This window comes from Pelodiscus sinensis, chromosome 18, assembly GCF_052426305.1.
Source record: "Pelodiscus sinensis isolate ZL-2025 chromosome 18, ASM5242630v1, whole genome shotgun sequence".
In the NCBI taxonomy this organism is placed as follows: domain Eukaryota; kingdom Metazoa; phylum Chordata; order Testudines; family Trionychidae; genus Pelodiscus; species Pelodiscus sinensis.
Genome location: NC_143069.1, coordinates 34,975,830 through 34,996,556, shown reverse-complemented (window position 1 = coordinate 34,996,556; position 20,727 = coordinate 34,975,830). Strand labels below are relative to the sequence as shown.

General features: G+C 71.9%; 1 protein-coding gene across 6 annotated transcripts; it reads right to left on the bottom strand.

Moving 5' to 3' along the window:
• On the bottom strand, positions 1–19,638 carry LOC149523407 (semaphorin-3F-like). Of its 6 annotated transcripts, none has more exons than XM_089770235.1 (17): positions 19,380–19,631; positions 16,996–17,156; positions 15,295–15,357; positions 14,913–15,030; positions 8,374–8,467; positions 8,167–8,286; positions 7,948–8,087; positions 5,765–5,879; positions 5,311–5,380; positions 5,062–5,206; positions 3,872–4,094; positions 3,648–3,736; positions 3,450–3,491; positions 2,292–2,449; positions 2,163–2,224; positions 1,855–1,977; positions 1–1,470 (listed from the first exon to the last, which is right to left on the bottom strand). In XM_089770235.1, the coding sequence occupies exons 5-17, from the start codon at positions 8,450–8,452 to the stop codon at positions 557–559; spliced, it is 2,280 nt and encodes a 759-aa protein (XP_089626361.1). In that variant the 5' UTR covers positions 8,453–8,467; positions 14,913–15,030; positions 15,295–15,357; positions 16,996–17,156; positions 19,380–19,631; the 3' UTR covers positions 1–556. The 6 variants fall into 6 exon arrangements, with proteins under 6 accessions (XP_089626361.1, XP_089626362.1, XP_089626366.1 ...); XM_089770237.1 differs by having other exon boundaries at positions 1,016–1,470; positions 1,855–1,982; positions 19,380–19,623; XM_089770236.1 differs by lacking the exon at positions 1,855–1,977 and having other exon boundaries at positions 19,380–19,634.
• Between the last annotated feature and the right edge of the window lie 1,089 nt (positions 19,639–20,727).

Here is a 20,727-nt window from a genome sequence, read left to right as displayed (position 1 = left end):
TCTTCAGGCAGGGCTTGGAGCGCCCGTGGTGGAGCCAGGCCCCTCGGCGGTGCTGGGAGGCGCTGGCAGGGGATGAAAGCTGGGCCGCCGAGGCAGCTGATGCTGGGAACAAAGCCCAGAGGCGCCAGGGCAGGGTCGGGCCCTCAGCCAGTCCCAAAGCAGCTGGTCATGTCGCCTGCAGCCCTCACTGAGGCAGGGTCTCCCCCCCGCCCCTCGCATGGGGCTGGGGCCATGACTGGCAGGATTCCCGCAGGTCCTGCAGCGGTAGCCAGGGGCCCGGGTCGGCGGGAAACGGGGGCTCCCTGTGGCTGGGGAAGCCAGTGCCCGGCCCACACCGCATGTCACTGCGACCCGCCTCCCCTGCCTCTTCAAGCCAAGCGTTTCCACGGGGCGTGCGCTGCCCCCAGGCCTCTGCCGCACTAGCACCCCAGGCCAGCCCCATCAATCCGCCAGGGCCCTGCGCCAGCCCGGCTCATGGACACGAGGGGGCAGGCCGCTTGGGACGCCTCCCACACCACCCTCGTGCGCAGTGTTTCACGGCCTCGTGCGAGGTGTTTCACGGGGTTGGAAACTTCCTGCCAGGCTGGTCCCTGTGGGGGCGGGGACATCGCTGTGCGGACTGAACAGAGGCAAGTGGGAGGAGAGCAGGCGGGCATGGGTGGGCACGACAGACCCCACATCGGCTCAGCGCCTCCCCGGCTGGCCTCATTGGAGCGGAGTCCGGGGTGCACACGGCTGTGCCTGCGCACGGGAGACACAGGCGGCTACCAGCGAACCCCGACTCTGGGGGCTCGGGAGGCTGCACAAGCCCCCCCATCAGACACAGGCGGGGGGGGCTGAGAAGTGGGTCCTGGAGGGCTGGGAGGTTCGGGGGGGCACCGGCAGGGCTGGGGGGCCAGCGGTCTCCTCCGTTCCCTTCCAATCCCTCAGCCTCCCCCGCCCTCACTTTAAGCCTGGGAGCTGGCTCTGGCAGCAGCAGCGGGCGAGCGGGGAATTGGCCGAGGCCGGAACGGGCCCCTGCGTTCCCCGGCTTGGCCCTCCGCGGCCCCCGGAGCCGGTGCGTGGGAAGGACACGGGGGGCTTCGCTCCAGGGTCCCCACTGGAATGTCAAACAAGCCCGTCCATACACTGGGGCCGAGCCCCTCACCCCGGCCTCAGGTCTCAGTTCCGCGGGGGGGGGCGCCGAGGCGGATGTGGCGGCGGGGTCTTGTGCTGTGTCCCCTGGCTGGTTCCAGCGCGGGACTGCCGGGCGCTGCGGGGCTGGCTGGCGGGGCCCCCAGGGCGCGGGCAGACAGGGGGTGGGGAGCCCCCCAGCAGGGCCCGGGGCAGGACGCGCAGCAGCAGACGGCGCAGCGGGCGCCTGTACCCGTTCTCGGTGCCCACGCACTGGTACTGGCCCCCATCGGATGGAGCCACTGGGCCCCACAGAACCCCCTGGGGCGTCTGCAGGAGAACCCGCTCCCGGGGCAGCTGGGGGCAGAGAGAGAGATGGGGTGAGATCCGGCCCCCTCCCCCACAGCCCCACCCCCTCCTGGGGCAGAGAGAGAGATGGGGTGAGATCCGGCCCCCTCCCCCACAGCCCCACCCCCTCCCAGGGCAGAGAGAGAGATGGGGTGAGATCCGGCCCCCTCCCCCACAGCCCCACCCCCTCCCGGGGCAGAGAGAGAGATGGGGTGAGATCCGGCCCCCTCCCCCACAGCCCCACCCCCTCCCGGGGCAGAGAGAGAGATGGGGTGAGATCCGGCCCCGCCCCCTCCCCGGGCAGCTGGGGGGACCCTGATCATTCCGGCCCCCACCCATGAGGGAACCTCTCCCATCCCCCCTTGGGGTAGCTGGGGTTGGGGGGTCACTCACCGGGCGCAGGGCATCGCCCTCCAGCTGGAGCAGCCACCTGACCTGGGTGTGGGGGGAGGGAGGCTGGCACTCCAGGAAGACGCTGCCCCCCTCCACACCGAACTGCACCTGCTCCACCAGCCGCTGCTCTGCCGGGGGGGGCACATTAGCAGGGTCAGAGCCCCCCCCGAGTGGGCAGAGAGCCCAGGCTCCCAACACCCCCCCCGAGCCGGGAGCCCCCAGGTGGCTGCCCCCCCCCCGAGCCGGGAGCCCCCAGGTGGCTGCCCCCCCCCCGAGCCGGGAGCCCCCAGGCGGCTGGCCCTACTCACCAGCGAAGCCCTGGCAGTGCCGCAGGGGGTCTCCGTGTTTGACGTCCTGGCGCCGGACCCGCCTGGGGGGGGGGAGACATCATCAGCCCCTGGCAGCCGCAGCCCCCCCCCCGGGCGCGGGCCCCTCACCTGGGCGTGCCGGGGCGGAGGGGGGCGCAGCGGCGCCCGTCCCAGGCGCAGTAGGGGTCCCGGGCCAGGCAGCAGTCGGCGCAGGCCGGGCCGTAGGCGGCGCAGCGGTGGAGGGTCACCTGGGCCAGACCCACGTCCGAGGAGACGTACAGCTGGTGCTGGGGACAGACGGACAGCTGAGGCCCAGACACTCAGACAGGCCCCCGGAGTCTGTGAGCCCCGGCCCCGGGCCCCCAGCCCGCTCCCTTCCCAGGGCCGGAGAGACCCCCGGGCCCCCAGCCCCCCTCCCCGCCCAGGGCTGGAGAGACCCCCGGCCCCGGGCCCCCAGCCCCCCTCCCCGCCCAGGGCCGGAGAGACCCCCGGGCCCCCAGCCCCCCTCCCCGCCCAGGGCTGGAGAGACCCCCGGCCCCGGTCCCCCAGCCCCCTCCCCTCCCAAGGCTGGAGAGACCCCCGGGCCCCCAGCCCCCTCCCCTCCCAAGGCTGGAGAGACCCCCGGGCCCCCAGCCCCCTCCCCTCCCAAGGCTGGAGAGACCCCCGGGCCCCCAGCCCGCTCCCTTCCCAGGGCCGGAGAGACCCCCGGGCCCCCAGCCCCCTCCCCGCCCAGGGCTGGAGAGACCCCCGGCCCCGGGCCCCCAGCCCGCTCCCTTCCCAGGGCTGGAGAGACCCCCGGGCCCCCAGCCCCCCTCCCCGCCCAGGGCTGGAGAGACCCCCGGCCCCGGTCCCCCAGCCCCCTCCCCTCCCAAGGCTGGAGAGACCCCCGGGCCCCCAGCCCCCTCCCCTCCCAGGGCTGGAGAGACCCCCGGCCCCGGGCCCCCAGCCTGCTCCCTTCCCAGGGCTGGAGAGACCCCCGGCCCCGGGCCCCCAGCCCCCTCCCTTCCCAGGGCTGGAGAGACCCCCGGCCCCGGGCCCCCAGCCCCCTCCCTTCCCAGGGCTGGAGAGACCCCCGGCCCCGGGCCCCCAGCCCCCTCCCTTCCCAGGGCTGGAGAGACCCCCGGCCCCGGGCCCCCAGCCCCCTCCCTTCCCAGGGCTGGAGAGACCCCCGGCCCCGGGCCCCCAGCCTGCTCCCTTCCCAGGGCTGGAGAGACCCCCGGCCCCGGGCCCCCAGCCCCCTCCCTTCCCAGGGCTGGAGAGACCCCCGGCGTACAGACTCAGACCTACCCGCTTCGACGAAATCCAGAGGCTCTTCACAGGGGCTGGGCTCTGTGGGGACAGGGACTGGTGAGAAGTGGGGCGGGGCATCAGCTGGAGGGGGGCCGGGCCTGGCCGAGGGAGGCGGGGCCAACTGGGAGGGGTGGTGCTAGGGGCAAGCGGGAGCTAACAAGGGGTGGAGCTCAGGCAAGGGGCGGGGCCTCTCACCTTGAACACCTCCACCTCTTCCAAGGTCAGCTCCTCCTGGGCGCCTGAGTCCTTGCGCAGCACCACGACCTTCTGCACCGTGCCTCTGTCTGGGGGCGGAGCCTGTGATGAGGGGGCGGAGCCCCTCCTCCGCCCGTGCCCCCAGGCGGCCTCCGCCCCTCCCCCCGTCCAGGCCCCCCCAACCGGCCTCTGCCCCGCCCCCCACCCAGCCCCGGCCCACGCACCCGTGCCAAGGAAAAGCGCCTCGTAGTGCCCGTCGGCAGCCTGCACCAGGTCGACGGCCAGCGTGGTGAAGCTGTAGGGCACGTTGGCACGGACCAGCAGGGGGCGCCGCGGTGCCGGGTACACGGGCTCGTACATCAGCGGGTGCGAGCGCACGAACGCCACCAGCTCGTCCGGGAAGTCCCGCGTGGAGCGTAGCCACGGCGTGAAGGTGCCGCCCGGGCACTGCGGGACAGCGCCAGAGAGCCCAGGCGTCGGGCCCCCCAGAGAGCCCAGGCGTCCCGCCCCCCCAGGGAACCCAGGCATCAGGGCCCCCCCAGAGAGCCCAGGCGTCCCGCCCCCCCCAGGGAACCCAGGCGTCCCGCCCCCACAGAGAGCCCAGGCGTCCCGCCCCCCCAGAGAGCTCAGGCGTTGGGCCCCCAAGAGAGCCCAGGCGTCCCGCCCCCCCCAGGGAACCCAGGCGTCCCGCCCCCCCAGAGAGCTCAGGCGTTGGGCCCCCAAGAGAGCCCAGGCGTCCCGCCCCCCCAGGGAACCCAGGCATCAGGGCCCCCCCAGAGAGCCCAGGCGTCCCGCCCCCCCCAGGGAACCCAGGCGTCCCGCCCCCACAGAGAGCCCAGGCGTCCCGCCCCCCCAGAGAGCCCAGGCGTCGGGCCCCCACAGAGAGCCCAGGCGTCCCGCCCCCCCAGAGAGCCCAGGCGTCGGGCCCCCACAGAGAGCCCAGGCGTCGGGCCCCCACAGAGAGCCCAGGCGTCCCGCCCCCCCAGGGAGCTCAGGCGTTGGGCCCCCAAGAGAGCCCAGGCGTCCCGCCCCCCCCAGGGAACCCAGGCGTCCCGCCCCCCCAGAGAGCTCAGGCGTTGGGCCCCCAAGAGAGCCCAGGCGTCCCGCCCCCCCAGGGAACCCAGGCGTCGGGGCCCCCAGGGAACCCAGGCATCAGGGCCCCCCAGAGAGCCCAGGCGTCCCGGCCCCCTCAGGGATCCCAGGCGTCCCGGCCCCCCCAGAGAGCCCAGGCATCCCGCCCCCCCCAGGGAACCCAGGCGTCGGGGCCCCCCCCATGGAACCCAGGCATCGGGGCCCCCCAGGGAACCCAGGCATCGGGGCCCCCCCCACGGAACCCAGGCACCCCCCCCACCAGCCTCTCCCCACCCCTCCCAGCTCTGGGAGGGAACCCAGGGCCGGCCCTGCCCGTACTCACGGCTCCGGGGCGGGGGTAGGGCACCCGGCCCGTGTAGGGTGCCCACTGGGAGCTGTGCCCCTCCTTGTGGGCAAAGGGGCCGTTGAAGACGCTGCGGATGGTGCTCAGGGGGTACGCGCAGACAGCCGAGCCCCGGAACACCGACCTGGGGGGGGCAGTTACAGACCTGGGTGACCACTTGGCCCCCCAGGATCACCCGGCCCCCAATCCCCAGCACCCCCCCTGCCACCTCTCATGTTCCCTACTCACCCCAGGGTGGAGAACAACCCGTACACCCTGGGGTTCTTCTCATCCCGAGTTGGCAGCAGGAAAACGTCTCCTGGAAAGGGGGGGACACAGATAGAGCCCGGGCATCCTGCCCCCCCCATTTCCCCCACTGCCCCCTTGGGGAGCGTCCACACTGCTACAGCCCCATCTGTGCCACGCGGGCCTCACCAGCCTCGGTCCAAAACCTCATAACCTGCTGAACATCATAGTCCTGGGGCAACGGGCGTGAGGCTGGTGCTGACGGGGCAGAGGCTCCCTTCCCGCGAACATGGCAGGAGCCGGTGAGCACCGGGCCAGGGCCACCTCGTCACAGCAGGGACGGGCTGGACCTCCCGCCCCGACTCTGTAGCCCCGCCGATGGCGGCTCTGAGCCACGTGGGCTTGGGGGTGCAGGGCTGGGGAACGTCCCTCCCCACACCCGACCCGCCAGGCTCACGCAGCTCATCGAAGAAGGTCTCCACCCCGTCCTCCCCCATCACGGAGCAAACCAGCCGAGCCTTCAGGAACGTCGTCCACTTCCTGACCAGCGCCCGCTGCCCGCCGTCGTCATTCTGGGAGAGAAGGGCACAGGCAGCGGCTCACCCTGCACCGACGTGCAGCCACCTCTGGGGCAGGGCGGGGAGAGCAGCCACATAGAACGCTGCCTGGGGACGGCTCAGTGCAGCCACCTCTGGGGCAGGGCAGGGAGAGCAGCCACATAGAACGCTGCCTGGGGACGGCTCGGTGCAGCCACCTCTGGGGCAGGGCGGGGGGAGCAGCCACATAGAACGCTGCCTGGGGACGGCTCAGTGCAGCCACCTCTGGGGCAGGGCAGGGAGAGCAGCCACATAGAACGCTGCCTGGGGACGGCTCGGTGCAGCCACCTCTGGGGCAGGGCAGGGAGAGCAGCCACATAGAACGCTGCCTGGGGACGGCTCAGTGCAGCCACCTCTGGGGCAGGGCGCGGGGGAGCAGCCACATAGAACGCTGCCTGGGGACGGCTCAGTGCAGCCACCTCTGGGGCAGGGCGGGGGGAGCAGCCACATAGAACGCTGCCTGGGGACGGCTCGGTGCAGCCACCTCTGGGGCAGGGCGGGGGGAGCAGCCACATAGAACGCTGCCTGGGGACGGCTCAGTGCAGCCACCTCTGGGGCAGGGCAGGGAGAGCAGCCACATAGAACGCTGCCTGGGGACGGCTTGGTGCAGCCACCTCTGGGGCAGGGCGGGGGGAGCAGCCACATAGAACGCTGCCTGGGGACGGCTCGGTGCAGCCACCTCTGGGGCAGGGCGCGGGGAGCAGCCACATAGAACGCTGCCTGGGGACGGCTCGGTGCAGCCACCTCTGGGGCAGGGCGGGGGGAGCAGCCACATAGAACGCTGCCTGGGGACGGCTCAGTGCAGCCACCTCTGGGGCAGGGCAGGGAGAGCAGCCACATAGAACGCTGCCTGGGGACGGCTCGGTGCAGCCACCTCTGGGGCAGGGCAGGGAGAGCAGCCACATAGAACGCTGCCTGGGGACGGCTCAGTGCAGCCACCTCTGGGGCAGGGCGCGGGGAGCAGCCACATAGAACGCTGCCTGGGGACGGCTCAGTGCAGCCACCTCTGGGGCAGGGCGGGGGGAGCAGCCACATAGAACGCTGCCTGGGGACGGCTCGGTGCAGCCACCTCTGGGGCAGGGCGGGGGGAGCAGCCACATAGAACGCTGCCTGGGGACGGCTCAGTGCAGCCACCTCTGGGGCAGGGCAGGGAGAGCAGCCACATAGAACGCTGCCTGGGGACGGCTCGGTGCAGCCACCTCTGGGGCAGGGCGGGGGGAGCAGCCACATAGAACGCTGCCTGGGGACGGCTCGGTGCAGCCAGCTCTGGGGCAGGGCGCGGGGAGCAGCCACATAGAACGCTGCCTGGGGACGGCTCGGTGCAGCCACCTCTGGGGCAGGGCAGGGAGAGCAGCCACATAGAACGCTGCCTGGGGACGGCTCGGTGCAGCCACCTCTGGGGCAGGGCAGGGAGAGCAGCCACATAGAACGCTGCCTGGGGACGGCTCGGTGCAGCCACCTCTGGGGCAGGGCGGGGGGAGCAGCCACATAGAACGCTGCCTGGGGACGGCTCGGTGCAGCCACCTCTGGGGCAGGGCGGGGGGAGCAGCCACATAGAACGCTGCCTGGGGACGGCTCGGTGCAGCCACCTCTGGGGCAGGGCGGGGGGAGCAGCCACATAGAACGCTGCCTGGGGACGGCTCGGTGCAGCCACCTCTGGGGCAGGGCGGGGGGAGCAGCCACATAGAACGCTGCCTGGGGACGGCTCGGTGCAGCCACCTCTGGGGCAGGGCGGGGGGAGCAGCCACATAGAACGCTGCCTGGGGACGGCTCGGTGCAGCCACCTCTGGGGCAGGGCGGGGGGAGCAGCCACATAGAACGCTGCCTGGGGACAGCTCGGTGCAGCCAGCTCTGGGGCAGGGCGGGGGGAGCAGTTTGAGACAGGAAGTGAAGGTAGTGCCTAGTTCAGACTCAAACTGGAGTGGAAATTTGAGAGCGACGGGGCCGAGTGGGCCGGGAGTCGCGGCGGGCGGGTGTCAGGGTCCAACCTCCGAAGTTCGGGGGAGAAAGGCAGGCGAAGGGCGCTAGTCCCTGCCCCACTCACCAGACAGATCCGGCCCACCCGAGCCAGCACGGCGGGCCCCACGGCACCCTCCAGCGCCTTCTCTCGGAAGAAGAAATAGAGTTTGTCGTCGCTGCGCTCGGAGCTGTCCGGCACGACGTGGGCGCGGAGGAAAACAGGCTCTGGGGGGGGAGGGAGCCAGGGTGAGTGTGACGCATGCGGCCACCCCCCGGGACACACCCCCCCCGGCGCCCCCCGTACCGTACAGCCAGCGGGAGTCGTGCTGCTCCGTGCGGATGGATGGCCGGGGGCCCATGGTGCGGAACAGGGCTGCGTCGGTGCCCATGAAATCCACGTGCATCCCAGCGTACAGTGTCCCGTCTGGGGGCACAGTGGGTCAGTGGGGGGCCCTGCACTGGGCAGGGTTCTCCCCATGCAGGGGAGGGACAGACAGACCCCCCCACTTACTGACAAGGGCGGCCAGGCTGCTCTGCCGGGGGTCGTAGGGGCACTTGCCTTGGCCCGGCTCTAGTGACTGCGGCACCATGCGGAACAGGTACTCCTGGGGGGCAGAGCGCTTACACCCCGCCCGGGGACCCCCCAACCGCTTTCCCCGGGCCAGGCCAGACCCCAGGCGTCCCAGCTCCCCCCGCCCTAACCACTACACCCTGCTCCCCCAGGGCCAGGTGAGAACCCAGGCGTCCCAGCTCCCCCCGCCCTAACCACTACACCCTGCTCCCCCAGGGCCAGCTGAGAACCCAGGCGTCCCGGCCCCCCCCGCTCTAACCACTACACCCTGCTCCCCCAGGGCCAGGCCAGACCCCAGGCGTCCCAGCTCCCCCCGCCCTAACCACTACACCCTGCTCCCCCAGGGCCAGGCGAGAACCCAGACGTCCCAGCTCCCCCCCGCTCTAACCACTACACCCTGCTCCCCCAGGGCCAGGCCAGACCCCAGACGTCCCAGCTCCCCCCGCCCTAACCACTACACCCTGCTCCCCCAGGGCCAGGCGAGAACCCAGACGTCCCAGCTCCCCCCCGCTCTAACCACTACACCCTGCTCCCCCAGGGCCAGGTGAGAACCCAGGCGTCCCGGCTCCCCCCGCCCTAACCACTACACCCTGCTGCCCCAGGGCCAGGTGAGAACCCAGGCGTCCCGGCCCCCCCCGCTCTAACCACTACACCCTGCTGCCCCAGGGCCAGGTGAGAACCCAGGCGTCCCGGCCCCCCCCGCTCTAACCACTACACCCTGCTCCCCCAGGGCCAGGTGAGAACCCAGGTGTCCCGGCTCCCCCCCGCTCTAACCACTACACCCTGCTGCCCCAGGGCCAGGTGAGAACCCAGGCGTCCCAGCTCCCCCCCCCCCGCTCTAACCACTACACCCTGCTCCCCCAGGGCCAGGTGAGAACCCAGGCGTCCCGGCTCCCCCCGCTCTAACCACTACACCCTGCTCCCCCAGGGCCAGGTGAGAACCCAGGCGTCCCGGCTCCCAGCCCCCCCGCCCTAACCACTACACCCTGCTCCCCCCGGGCCAGGTGAGAACCCAGGCGTCCCGCCCCCCCGCTCTAACCACTACACCCTGCTGCCCCAGGGCCAGGTGAGAACCCAGGCGTCCCGGCTCCCCCCGCTCTAACCACTACACCCTGCTGCCCCAGGGCCAGGTGAGAACCCAGGCGTCCCGGCCCCCCCCCGCTCTAACCACTACACCCTGCTCCCCCAGGGCTCCCCCCGGCCCCCCCGCTCTAACCACTACACCCTGCTGCCCCAGGGCCAGGTGAGAACCCAGGCGTCCCGGCTCCCCCCGCTCTAACCACTACACCCTGCTGCCCCAGGGCCAGGTGAGAACCCAGGCGTCCCAGCCCCCCCCGCCCTAACCACTACACCCTGCTGCCCCAGGGCCAGGTGAGAACCCAGGCGTCCCGGCCCCCCCCCCGCTCTAACCACTACACCCTGCTCCCCAGGGCCAGGTGAGAACCCAGGTGTCCCGGCTCCCCCCGCTCTAACCACTACACCCTGCTGCCCCAGGGCCAGGTGAGAACCCAGGCGTCCCGGTCCCCCCCCGCTCTAACCACTACACCCTGCTCCCCCAGGGCCAGGTGAGAACCCAGGCGTCCCGGCTCCCCCCGCTCTAACCACTACACCCTGCTCCCCCAGGGCCAGGTGAGAACCCAGGCGTCCCGGCCCCCCCCGCTCTAACCACTACACCCTGCTCCCCCAGGGCCAGGTGAGAACCCAGGTGTCCCGGCCCCCCCCCGCTCTAACCACTACACCCTGCTCCCCCAGGGCCAGGTGAGAACCCAGGCGTCCCGGCTCCCCCCGCTCTAACCACTACACCCTGCTCCCCCAGGGCCAGGTGAGAACCCAGGTGTCCCGGCTCCCCCCGCTCTAACCACTACACCCTGCTCCCCCAGGGCCAGGTGAGAACCCAGGTGTCCCGCCCCCCCGCTCTAACCACTACACCCTGCTCCCCCAGGGCCAGGTGAGAACCCAGGTGTCCCGGCTCCCCCCGCTCTAACCACTACACCCTGCTCCCCCAGGGCCAGGTGAGAACCCAGGCGTCCCGGCCCCCCCGCTCTAACCACTACACCCTGCTCCCCCAGGGCCAGGTGAGAACCCAGGTGTCCCGGCTCCCCCGCTCCCCGCTCCCAGCTCCCCCGCCCCCCGTCCACTACACCCTGCTCCCCCAGGGCCAGGTGAGAACCCAGGCGTCCCAGCTCCCCCCGCCCTAACCACTACACCCTGCTCCCCCAGGGCCAGGTGAGAACCCAGGCGTCCCAGCCCCCCCCGCCCCACTACACCCTGCTCCCCCAGGGCCAGGTGAGAACCCAGGCGTCCCGGCCCCCCCCGCTCTAACCACTACACCCTGCTCCCCCAGGGCCAGGTGAGAACCCAGGCGTCCCGGCCCCCCCCCGCTCTAACCACTACACCCTGCTCCCCCAGGGCCAGGTGAGAACCCAGGTGTCCCGGCTCCCCCCGCTCTAACCACTACACCCTGCTCCCCCAGGGCCAGGTGAGAACCCAGGTGTCCCGGCCCCCCCCGCTCTAACCACTACACCCTGCTCCCCCAGGGCCAGGTGAGAACCCAGGTGTCCCGGCTCCCCCCCGCTCTAACCACTACACCCTGCTCCCCCAGGGCCAGGTGAGAACCCAGGCGTCCCGGCCCCCCCGCTCTAACCACTACACCCTGCTCCCCCAGGGCCAGGTGAGAACCCAGGCGTCCCAGCTCCCCCCGCCCTAACCACTACACCCTGCTCCCCCAGGGCCAGGTGAGAACCCAGGCGTCCCAGCTCCCCGCCCTAACCACTACACCCTGCCCCCCCAGGGCCAGGTGAGAACCCAGGCGTCCCGGCCCCCCCGCTCTAACCACTACACCCTGCTCCCCCAGGGCCAGGCCAGACCCCAGGCGTCCCAGCTCCCCCCGCCCTAACCACTACACCCTGCTCCCCCAGGGCCAGGTGAGAACCCAGGCGTCCCAGCTCCCCCCGCTCTAACCACTACACCCTGCTCCCCCAGGGCCAGGTGAGAACCCAGGCGTCCCAGCTCCCCCCGCTCTAACCACTACACCCTGATCCCCCAGGGCCAGGCGAGAACCCAGGCGTCCCAGCTCCCCCCGCCCTAACCACTACACCCTGCTCCCCCAGGGCCAGGTGAGAACCCAGGTGTCCCGGCTCCCCCCCGCTCTAACCACTACACCCTGCTGCCCCAGGGCCAGGCCAGACCCCAGGCGTCCCAGCTCCCCCCGCCCTAACCACTACACCCTGCCCCCCAGGGCCAGGCGAGAACCCAGGCGTCCCGGCTCCCGCCCCCGCTCTAACCACTACACCCTGCTCCCCCAGGGCCAGGCGAGAACCCAGGCGTCCCAGCTCCCCCCGCCCTAACCACTACACCCTGCTCCCCCAGGGCCAGGTGAGAACCCAGGTGTCCCGGCTCCCCCCGCTCTAACCACTACACCCTGCTCCCCCAGGGCCAGGTGAGAACCCAGGCATCCCAGCTCCCCCCGCCCTAACCACTACACCCTGCTCCCCCAGGGCCAGGTGAGAACCCAGGCGTCCCAGCTCCCCCCGCCCTAACCACTACACCCTGCTCCCCCAGGGCCAGGTGAGAACCCAGGCGTCCCAGCTCCCCGCTCTAACCACTACACCCTGCTCCCCCAGGGCCAGGCCAGACCCCAGGCGTCCCAGCTCCCCCCACCCTAACCACTACACCCTGCTCCCCCAGGGCCAGGTGAGAACCCAGGCGTCCCAGCTCCCCCCGCCCCCAACCACTACACCCTGCTCCCCCAGGGCCAGGTGAGAACCCAGGCGTCCCAGCTCCCCCGCTCTAACCACTACACCCTGCTCCCCCAGGGCCAGGCGAGAACCCAGGCGTCCCAGCTCCCCGCCCTAACCACTACACCCTGCTCCCCCAGGGCCAGGTGAGAACCCAGGTGTCCCGGCTCCCCCCCGCTCTAACCACTACACCCTGCTGCCCCAGGGCCAGGCCAGACCCCAGGCGTCCCAGCTCCCCCCGCCCTAACCACTACACCCTGCTCCCCCAGGGCCAGGCGAGAACCCAGGCGTCCCGGCTCCCCCCGCTCTAACCACTACACCCTGCTCCCCAGGGCCAGGCGAGAACCCAGGCATCCTAGCTCCCCCGCCTCTAACCACTACACCCTGCTCCCCCAGGGCCAGGTGAGAACCCAGGTGTCCCGGCTCCCCCGCTCTAACCACTACACCCTGCTCCCCCAGGGCCAGGTGAGAACCCAGGCATCCCAGCTCCCCCCGCCCTAACCACTACACCCTGCTCCCCCAGGGCCAGGTGAGAACCCAGGTGTCCCGGCTCCCCCCACTCTAACCACTACACCCTGCTCCCCCAGGGCCAGGTGAGAACCCAGGCGTCCCGCCCCCCCCCCCCCGCTCTAACCACTACACCCTGCTCCCCCAGGGCCAGGTGAGAACCCAGGCGTCCCGGCTCCCCCCGCTCTAACCACTACACCCTGCTCCCCCAGGGCCAGGTGAGAACCCAGGCGTCCCAGCTCCCCCCGCCCTAACCACTACACCCTGCTCCCCCAGGGCCAGGTGAGAACCCAGGCGTCCCGGCCCCCCCCCGCTCTAACCACTACACCCTGCTCCCCCAGGGCCAGGTGAGAACCCAGGCGTCCCGGCCCCCCCCCCGCTCAAACCACTACACCCTGCTGCCCCAGGGCCAGGTGAGAACCCAGGCGTCCCGGCCCCCCCCGCTCTAACCACTACACCCTGCTCCCCCAGGGCCAGGTGAGAACCCAGGCGTCCCGGCCCCCTCGCTCTAACCAATACACCATGCTCCCCCAGGGCCAGGTGAGAACCCAGGCGTCCCGGCCCCCCCCCCCCGCTCTAACCACTACACCCTGCTCCCCCAGGGCCAGGTGAGAACCCAGGCGGCCCGGCCCCCCGCTCTAACCACTACACCCTGCTCCCCCAGGGCCAGGTGAGAACCCAGGCGTCCCGGCCCCCCCCGCTCTAACCACTACACCCTGCTCCCCCAGGGCCAGGCGAGAACCCAGGCGTCCCGGCCCCCCCCGCTCTAACCACTACACCCTGCTCCCCCAGGGCCAGGCGAGAACCCAGGCGTCCCGGCCCCCCCGCTCTAACCACTACACCCTGCTCCCCAGGGCCAGGCGAGAACCCAGGCGTCCCGGCCCCCCCCCGCTCTAACCACTACACCCTGCTCCCCCAGGGCCAGGTGAGAACCCAGGCGTCCCGGCCCCCCCGCTCTAACCACTACACCCTGCTGCCCCAGGGCCAGGCGAGAACCCAGGCGTCCCGGCTCCCCCCCGCTCTAACCACTACACCCTGCTCCCCCAGGGCCAGGTGAGAACCCAGGCGTCCCGGCCCCCCCCGCTCTAACCACTACACCCTGCTCCCCCAGGGCCAGGTGAGAACCCAGGCGTCCTGGGCCCCCCCCCGCTCTAACCACTACACCCTGCTCCCCCAGGGCCAGGTGAGAACCCAGGCGTCCCGGCTCCCCGCTCTAACCACTACACCCTGCTGCCCCAGGGCCAGGTGAGAACCCAGGCGTCCCGGCTCCCCCCGCTCTAACCACTACACCCTGCTGCCCCAGGGCCAGGTGAGAACCCAGGCGTCCCGGCCCCCCCCGCTCTAACCACTACACCCTGCTGCCCCATGGCCAGGTGAGAACCCAGGCGTCCCGGCTCCCCGCTCTAACCACTACACCCTGCTCCCCCAGGGCCAGGTGAGAACCCAGGCGTCCCGCCCCCCCCGCTCTAACCACTACACCCTGCTCCCCCAGGGCCAGGTGAGAACCCAGGCGTCCCGGCTCCCCGCTCTAACCACTACACCCTGCTCCCCCAGGGCCAGGTGAGAACCCAGGCGTCCCGGCTCCCCCGCTCTAACCACTACACCCTGCTCCCCCAGGGCCAGGTCAGAACCCAGGCGTCCCGGCCCCCCCCCCGCTCTAACCACTACACCCTGCTCCCCCAGGGCCAGGTGAGAACCCAGGCGTCCCGGCCCCCCGCTCTAACCACTACACCCTCCTGCCCCCCAGGGCCAGGTGAGAACCCAGGCGTCCCGGCTCCCCCGCTCTAACCACTACACCCTGCTGCCCCATGGCCAGGCGAGAACCCAGGCGTCCCGGCCCCCCCGCTCTAACCACTACACCCTCCTGCCCCCCAGGGCCAGGTGAGAACCCAGGCGTCCCGGCCCCCCCCGCTCTAACCACTACACCCTCCTGCCCCCCCCAGGGAGAACCCAGGCGTCCCGGCCCCCCCCCGCTCTAACCACTACACCCTGCTCCCCCAGGGCCAGGTGAGAACCCAGGCGTCCCGGCCCCCCCGCTCTAACCACTACACCCTGCTGCCCCATGGCCAGGCGAGAACCCAGGCGTCCCGGCCCCCCCCCGCTCTAACCACTACACCCTGCTGCCCCAGGGCCAGGTGAGAACCCAGGTGTTCCGGCTCCCCGCTCTAACCACTACACCCTGCTCCCCCAGGGCCAGGCGAGAACCCGGGCGTCCTGCCCCGGGACGCGGCTCACCTGGGACCTCCAGCCGCGGTGCACCAGGGCGCAGATGGAGACAGGCCCCCGTCCCGCAGACGTAGAGGTGAGTGCGGTTCAGGGGCTCGGCCAGGCGGATGTAGTTGAAACACTCGCCCTGGGCGGGGGGGCAGACGGGATGAGTCGGGGCAGGTCCCCCCAGCCCTGAACCTGGGACCCACATTGGGAGAGGGGCATGGCCACAGGACCAGGGGGTAGAGGCGAGGTTCACGGGGGCCCCAGGGACAGAGAGGTTCACGGGGGCCCCAGGGACAGAGAGGTCACGGGGGCCCCAGGGACAGAGAGGTTATGGGGGGCCCCAGGGTGACAGTGGGGGTAGGTCCTGGGCAGGGCTGGGGGGAGGGGACCAGAGGGGTCTCACCCGCTGCCCCTTCCCCGCCATGCGGCACTCGGCCTCGTGACTCTGGGGCGCCGGCCAGTGGATCTGGGGAGAGGATAGAGCGAGTCAGAGACTGGGACCCCAGAGCCAGCCCCTGCCAGCGGGGGCCCCAGGCGACCCCCCCATTCCCGGCCCAGGGGTCAAGGCGCCCCCCATTCCCGGCCCAGGGGGTCCCAGGCGCCCCCCCATTCCCGGCCCAGGGGTCCCAGGCGGCCCCCCCCATTCCCGGCCCAGGGGTCCCAGGCGCCCCCCCCACCCCCGGCCCAGGGGTCCCCCCCCATTCCCGGCCCAGGGGTCCCAGGCGGCCCCCCCCATTCCCGGCCCAGGGGTCCCAGGCGGCCCCCCATTCCCGGCCCAGGGGTCCCAGGCGCCCCCCCCCATTCCCGGCCCAGGGGTCCCAGGCGGCCCCCCATTCCCGGCCCAGGGGTCCCAGGCGCCCCCCATTCCCGGCCCAGGGGTCCCAGGCGGCCCCCCCATTCCCGGCCCAGGGGTCCCAGGCGCCCCCCCATTCCCGGCCCAGGGGTCCCAGGCGCCCCCCATTCCCGGCCCAGGGGTCCCAGGCGGCCCCCCCATTCCCGGCCCAGGGGTCCCAGGCGCCCCCCCATTCCCGGCCCAGGGGTCCCAGGCGCCCCCATTCCCGGCCCAGGGGGTCCCAGGCGCCCCCCCATTCCCGGCCCAGGGGGTCCCAGGCCCCCCCATTCCCGGCCCAGGGGTCCCAGGCGCGCCCCCCATTCCCGGCCCAGGGGTCCCAGGCGCCCCCCATTCCCGGCCCAGGGGTCCCAGGCGCCCCCCCATTCCCGGCCCAGGGGTCCCAGGCGCCCCCCCATTCCCGGCCCAGGGGTCAAGGCGCCCCCCCATTCCCCGCCCAGGGGTCCCAGGCGCCCCCCCCCCCCATTCCCGGCCCAGGGGTCCCAGGCGCCCCCCCATTCCCGGCCCAGGGGTCCCAGGCGCCCCCCCCATTCCCGGCCCAGGGGTCCAAGGCGCCCCCATTCCCGGCCCAGGGGTCCCAGGCGCCCCCCCATTCCCGGCCCAGGGGTCCCAAGCGCCCCCCATTCCCGGCCCAGGGGTCCCAGGCGCCCCCCCATTCCCGGCCCAGGGGTCAAGGCGCCCCCCCCATTCCCGGCCCAGGGGTCCCAGGCCCCCCCCATTCCTGGCCCAGGGGTCCCAGGCGCCCCCCCATTCCCGGCCCAGGGGTCCCAGGCGCCCCCCCCCATTCCCGGCCCAGGGGTCCCAGGCGCCCCCCCCATTCCCGGCCCAGGGGTCCCAGGCGCCCCCCCATTCCCGGCCCAGGGGTCAAGGCGCCCCCCCATTCCCGGCCCAGGGGTCCCAGGCTCCCCCCATTCCCGGCCCAGGGGTCCCAGGCGCCCCCCATTCCCGGCCCAGGGGTCCCAGGCCCCCCCATTCCTGGCCCAGGGGTCCCAGGCTCCCCCCATTCCCGGCCCAGGGGTCCCAGGCGCCCCCCCATTCCCGGCCCAGGGGGTCCCAGGTGCCCCCCATTCCCGGCCCAGGGGTCCCAGGCGCCCCCCCCCCATTCCCGGCCCAGGGGTCAAGGCGCCCCCCATTCCCGGCCCAGGGGTCCCAGGCGCCCCCCATTCCTGGCCCAGGGGTCCCAGGCGCCCCCCATTCCCGGCCCAGGGGTCCCAGGCGCCCCCCCATTCCCGGCCCAGGGGGTCCCAGGCGCACGATGAGTGGCTCCCTGTTGACGTTGTGCAGGTCCAGGGCCAGCAGGTAGTCCCGGGCGCCCAGGTAGAGCCGGGCCTGGTCCTGGTCGGGCAGCAGGATCCGATAGTCACTGGTGTTGAAGGCGAAGGCGAGGGGCCGGGCTGAGCGGGTCTGCAGCAGCTCTGGGGGGGGCGGGAGCTGGGGGACCCAGGCGGCCCGGCTCCCAGCCCCCCGAGAAGCCAGGAGCCCCCGCGGGGCAGCAGCTGAAGCAGCCCCTCGCTGTGAGCGCAGGGGTATTTTGGGGGCACGGCAAAGCACAGAGCTAATCCCTGAAATCCCCCGGCCGCATACCAGCCCCGTGCCAGGCTGCACTGCCAGCCTGCTACCTGTAGTGACCTTGGGCCAGCCCCCCGCTCTGCCGGAAATCCCCACCCCGCCCGGCTCAAGGGGTCACCTCCAGCAGACGCGGCCAGAAACAATGGGGCCTGGCCCCTCCCTGCCCCTCTGCATCGCACGGCTGGCTGGCGTGTCGCACGGCTGGCTGGCGTGTCGCACGGTCCCATGGCACGTGCAGCACCATGGTGGGGCGGTGGGGGCAGAGACTCCATGTAGGGGGAGAAGGCAGTGGGGGGCATTGGGAGCCGCCAGGGAAGGGGCCCACGGGGAGCTCAGCCCTGCTCGGCATTCTGGGTATTTTAAGCTCCCTGCGATGGGAAACCAGATCCCGGAGTTCCCAGCATGGGGGGGCGGGACACTGCGGGCACCCCGGCTGCCACCCCCACGTGCCTGGCATAAGGCCCAGGCCACACGTCTGCATGTGCGCTCGCACAACTACGCCTGTGCACCAGTGTCCCGGAGCACGTCTATTCCCATGCGTGTGTGAACCTGGGCACAAGTTGGCATGACTGTGCGCAGACCACACCTGGCTGTTCCTTGAAAGTGCCTATTGCTGTTCACACACGCTTCGCACGCGCCCGGCCGTTTCCCGAATGTGCCTATCACCGTTCACACACGCCGCACGCGCCCGGCCGTTTCCCGAATGTGCCTATCACCGTTCACACACGCTTCGCACGCGCCCGGCCGTTTCCCGAATGTGCCTATCACCGTTCACACACGCTTCGCACGCGCCCGGCCGTTTCCCCGAATGTGCCTATCACCGTTCACACACGCTTCGCACGCGCCCGGCCGTTTCCCGAATGTGCCTATCGCCGTTCACACACGCTTCACACGCGCCCGGCCGCTTCCCGAATGTGCCTATCACCGTTCACACACGCTTCACACGCGCCCGGCCGTTTCCCCAATGTGCCTATCACCGTTCACACACGCTTCGCACGCGCCCGGCCGTTTCCCGAATGTGCCTATCGCCGTTCACACACGCTTCGCACGCACCCGGCCGTTTCCGGAATGTGCCTATCACCGTTCACACACGCTTCGCACGCGCCCGGCCATTTCCCGAATGTGCCTATCACCGTTCACACACGCTTCGCACGCGCCCGGCCGTTTCCCGAATGTGCCTATCGCCGTTCACACACGCTTCACACGCGCCCGGCCGCTTCCCGAATGTGCCTATCACCGTTCACACACGCTTCACACGCGCCCGGCCGTTTCCCCAATGTGCCTATCACCGTTCACACACGCTTCGCACGCGCCCGGCCGTTTCCCGAATGTGCCTATCGCCGTTCACACACGCTTCGCACGCGCCCGGCCGTTTCCCGAATGTGCCTATCGCCGCTCACACACGCTTCACACGCGCCCGGCCGTTTCCCGAATGTGCCTATCACCGTTCACACACGCTTCACACGCGCCCGGCCGCTTCCCGAATGTGCCTATCGCCGTTCACACACGCTTCGCACGTGCCCGGCCGTTTCCCGAATGTGCCTATCACCGTTCACACACGCTTCACACGCGCCCGGCCGCTTCCCGAATGTGCCTATCACCGTTCACACACGCTTCACACGCGCCCGGCCGTTTCCCGAATGTGCCTATCACCGTTCACACATGCTCTGCACGCGGCTGGCCATTTTCTGAACGTATCTATTACCGTTCACACACGCTTTGCACGTGCCCAGCCGTTTCCTGAATGTGCCTATCACCGGTCACACATGCTCTGCACGCGGCCAGCCGTTTTCTGAACGTATCTATTACCGTTCACACGTGCTTTGCACGCGCCTGGCCGTTTGTTCACACGTGCTTTGCACGCGCCTGGCCGTTTCCCAGAATGCACCTCTGTTCACACACGTTTTGCACATGGCTGGCCATTTCCTGAACGTATCTCTCACCGTTCACACTTCTCACGTTTCCTGAGTGTATCTACCACTGTTCTCACACTTCGCACGCAGACACCTGCCTGGCAGCGGAGCCCAGGGCTCACGCCCTGCTGCCGGGGGGCCCCGCCCCTCCCTCACCTTTGTAAGACAGGTAGAGGCGGGGGCCCCTGGGGGGGCCGGGCCAGGCGCAGGGCAGGAGCAGCACCAGCAAGGCGACAGGGCCCAGGGGGGCCATGGTGGGGGAGGCTGCACCTATGGGAGGAGAGATAGACAGGAGGGGGGCCAGGCCAGACCTGCAGCCCCCCTGCTGCGGGAGGGGCGGGACTCTGCAAAGGGGCAGGACGAGGCGCCAGATCTTCCCCCGCGCCCCAGCCCCTCGGGCAACCTGCAGCCCCGCCCCCAGGTGCGGCCAGGTGCACGCTGGGATCCCCCCCGCAGCCTGCAGGGCGAGTGAGAGGATCTTTCACTTCCTGCCCCAAAGCAGGGGGCTGCCCCCAGCCGCGTAGGGCCTTGCACAGGGCTGCAGGTCGGGGGGCACCGCAGGTCGGGGTGGGGAGTAGTGGCCAGGGGCGCTGCAGGTTGGGGGCGGGGGGCACCGGCCGGCGGGGGGGGGGGAACTGCAGGTTGGGGGTGGGGGGCACCGGCCGGGGGGTTTGCATGTTGGGGGCGGGGGGCACCGGCCGGGGGGGCTGCAGGTCGGGGTGGGGAGTAGTGGCCAGGGGCGATGCAGGTTGGGGGCGGGGGGCACCGGCCGAGGGGGGATTCCAGGTAGGGGGGACACCGGCCGGGGGGGGGGGGGAACTGCAGGTTGGGGGTGGGGGGCACCGGCCGGGGGATTCCAGGTAGGGGGGGACACCGGCCGGGGGAACTGCAGGTTGGAGGCGGGGGGCACAGGGCCGGGGGGTTTGCAGGTTGGGGGCAGGGGGCACCGGCCGGGGGAACTGCAGGTTGGGGGTGGGGGGCACCGGCCGGGGGGATTCCAGGTAGGGGGACACCGGCCGGGGGGGGGAACTGCAGGTTGGGGGCAGGGGGCACCGGCCGGGGGGGGAACTGCAGGTTGGGGGTGGGGGGCACCGGCCGGGGATTCCAGGCAGGGGGACACCGGCCGGGGGGGGGGAACTGCAGGTTGGGGGTGGGGGGCACCGGCCGGGGACACCGGCGAGTCCTTACCCGAGTCCGTCCCAGGCTCGCAGCCGCCTCTGTGCCAGGCTCGGTGTGTGGGGGGGGAGGTAATAGAGACCCCGCCCCCCCGCTGGCAAGTTGCCAGGGTGGGAGGGGCCGATCCTCCGCCAATCTCTTGCGGCCCAACAGATGAGCCCCCCCAGGTTAACCATTCCCAGCCCACTGCGGCCCCCTTACCTGGCCAGGTCTGCAAGTGGGGGCCACAGCTGCCTCCCCCAGGCCTAGGACGGGAGAGAGAATGGGCGGGGGGGGGGGGGAGTTCCAGGGGGCAGGTCCCCCCCCGGAGGGGAAGGGAGGTGTGGGG

Excerpts from the sequence above, each read along its gene's own strand:
- LOC149523407 (XM_089770235.1), bottom strand. The coding sequence starts at position 8,452 with ATGGTGCCGCAGTCACTAGAGCCGGGCCAAGGCAAGTGCCCCTACGAC. Across the intron at positions 8,088-8,166 it reads CGACTCCCGCTGGCTGTACG|AGCCTGTTTTCCTCCGCGCC; the intron begins GTACGGGGGGCG and ends CTCCCCCCCCAG. Across the intron at positions 2,450-3,449 it reads TCTGGATTTCGTCGAAGCGG|CACCAGCTGTACGTCTCCTC; the intron begins GTAGGTCTGAGT and ends GTCTGTCCCCAG.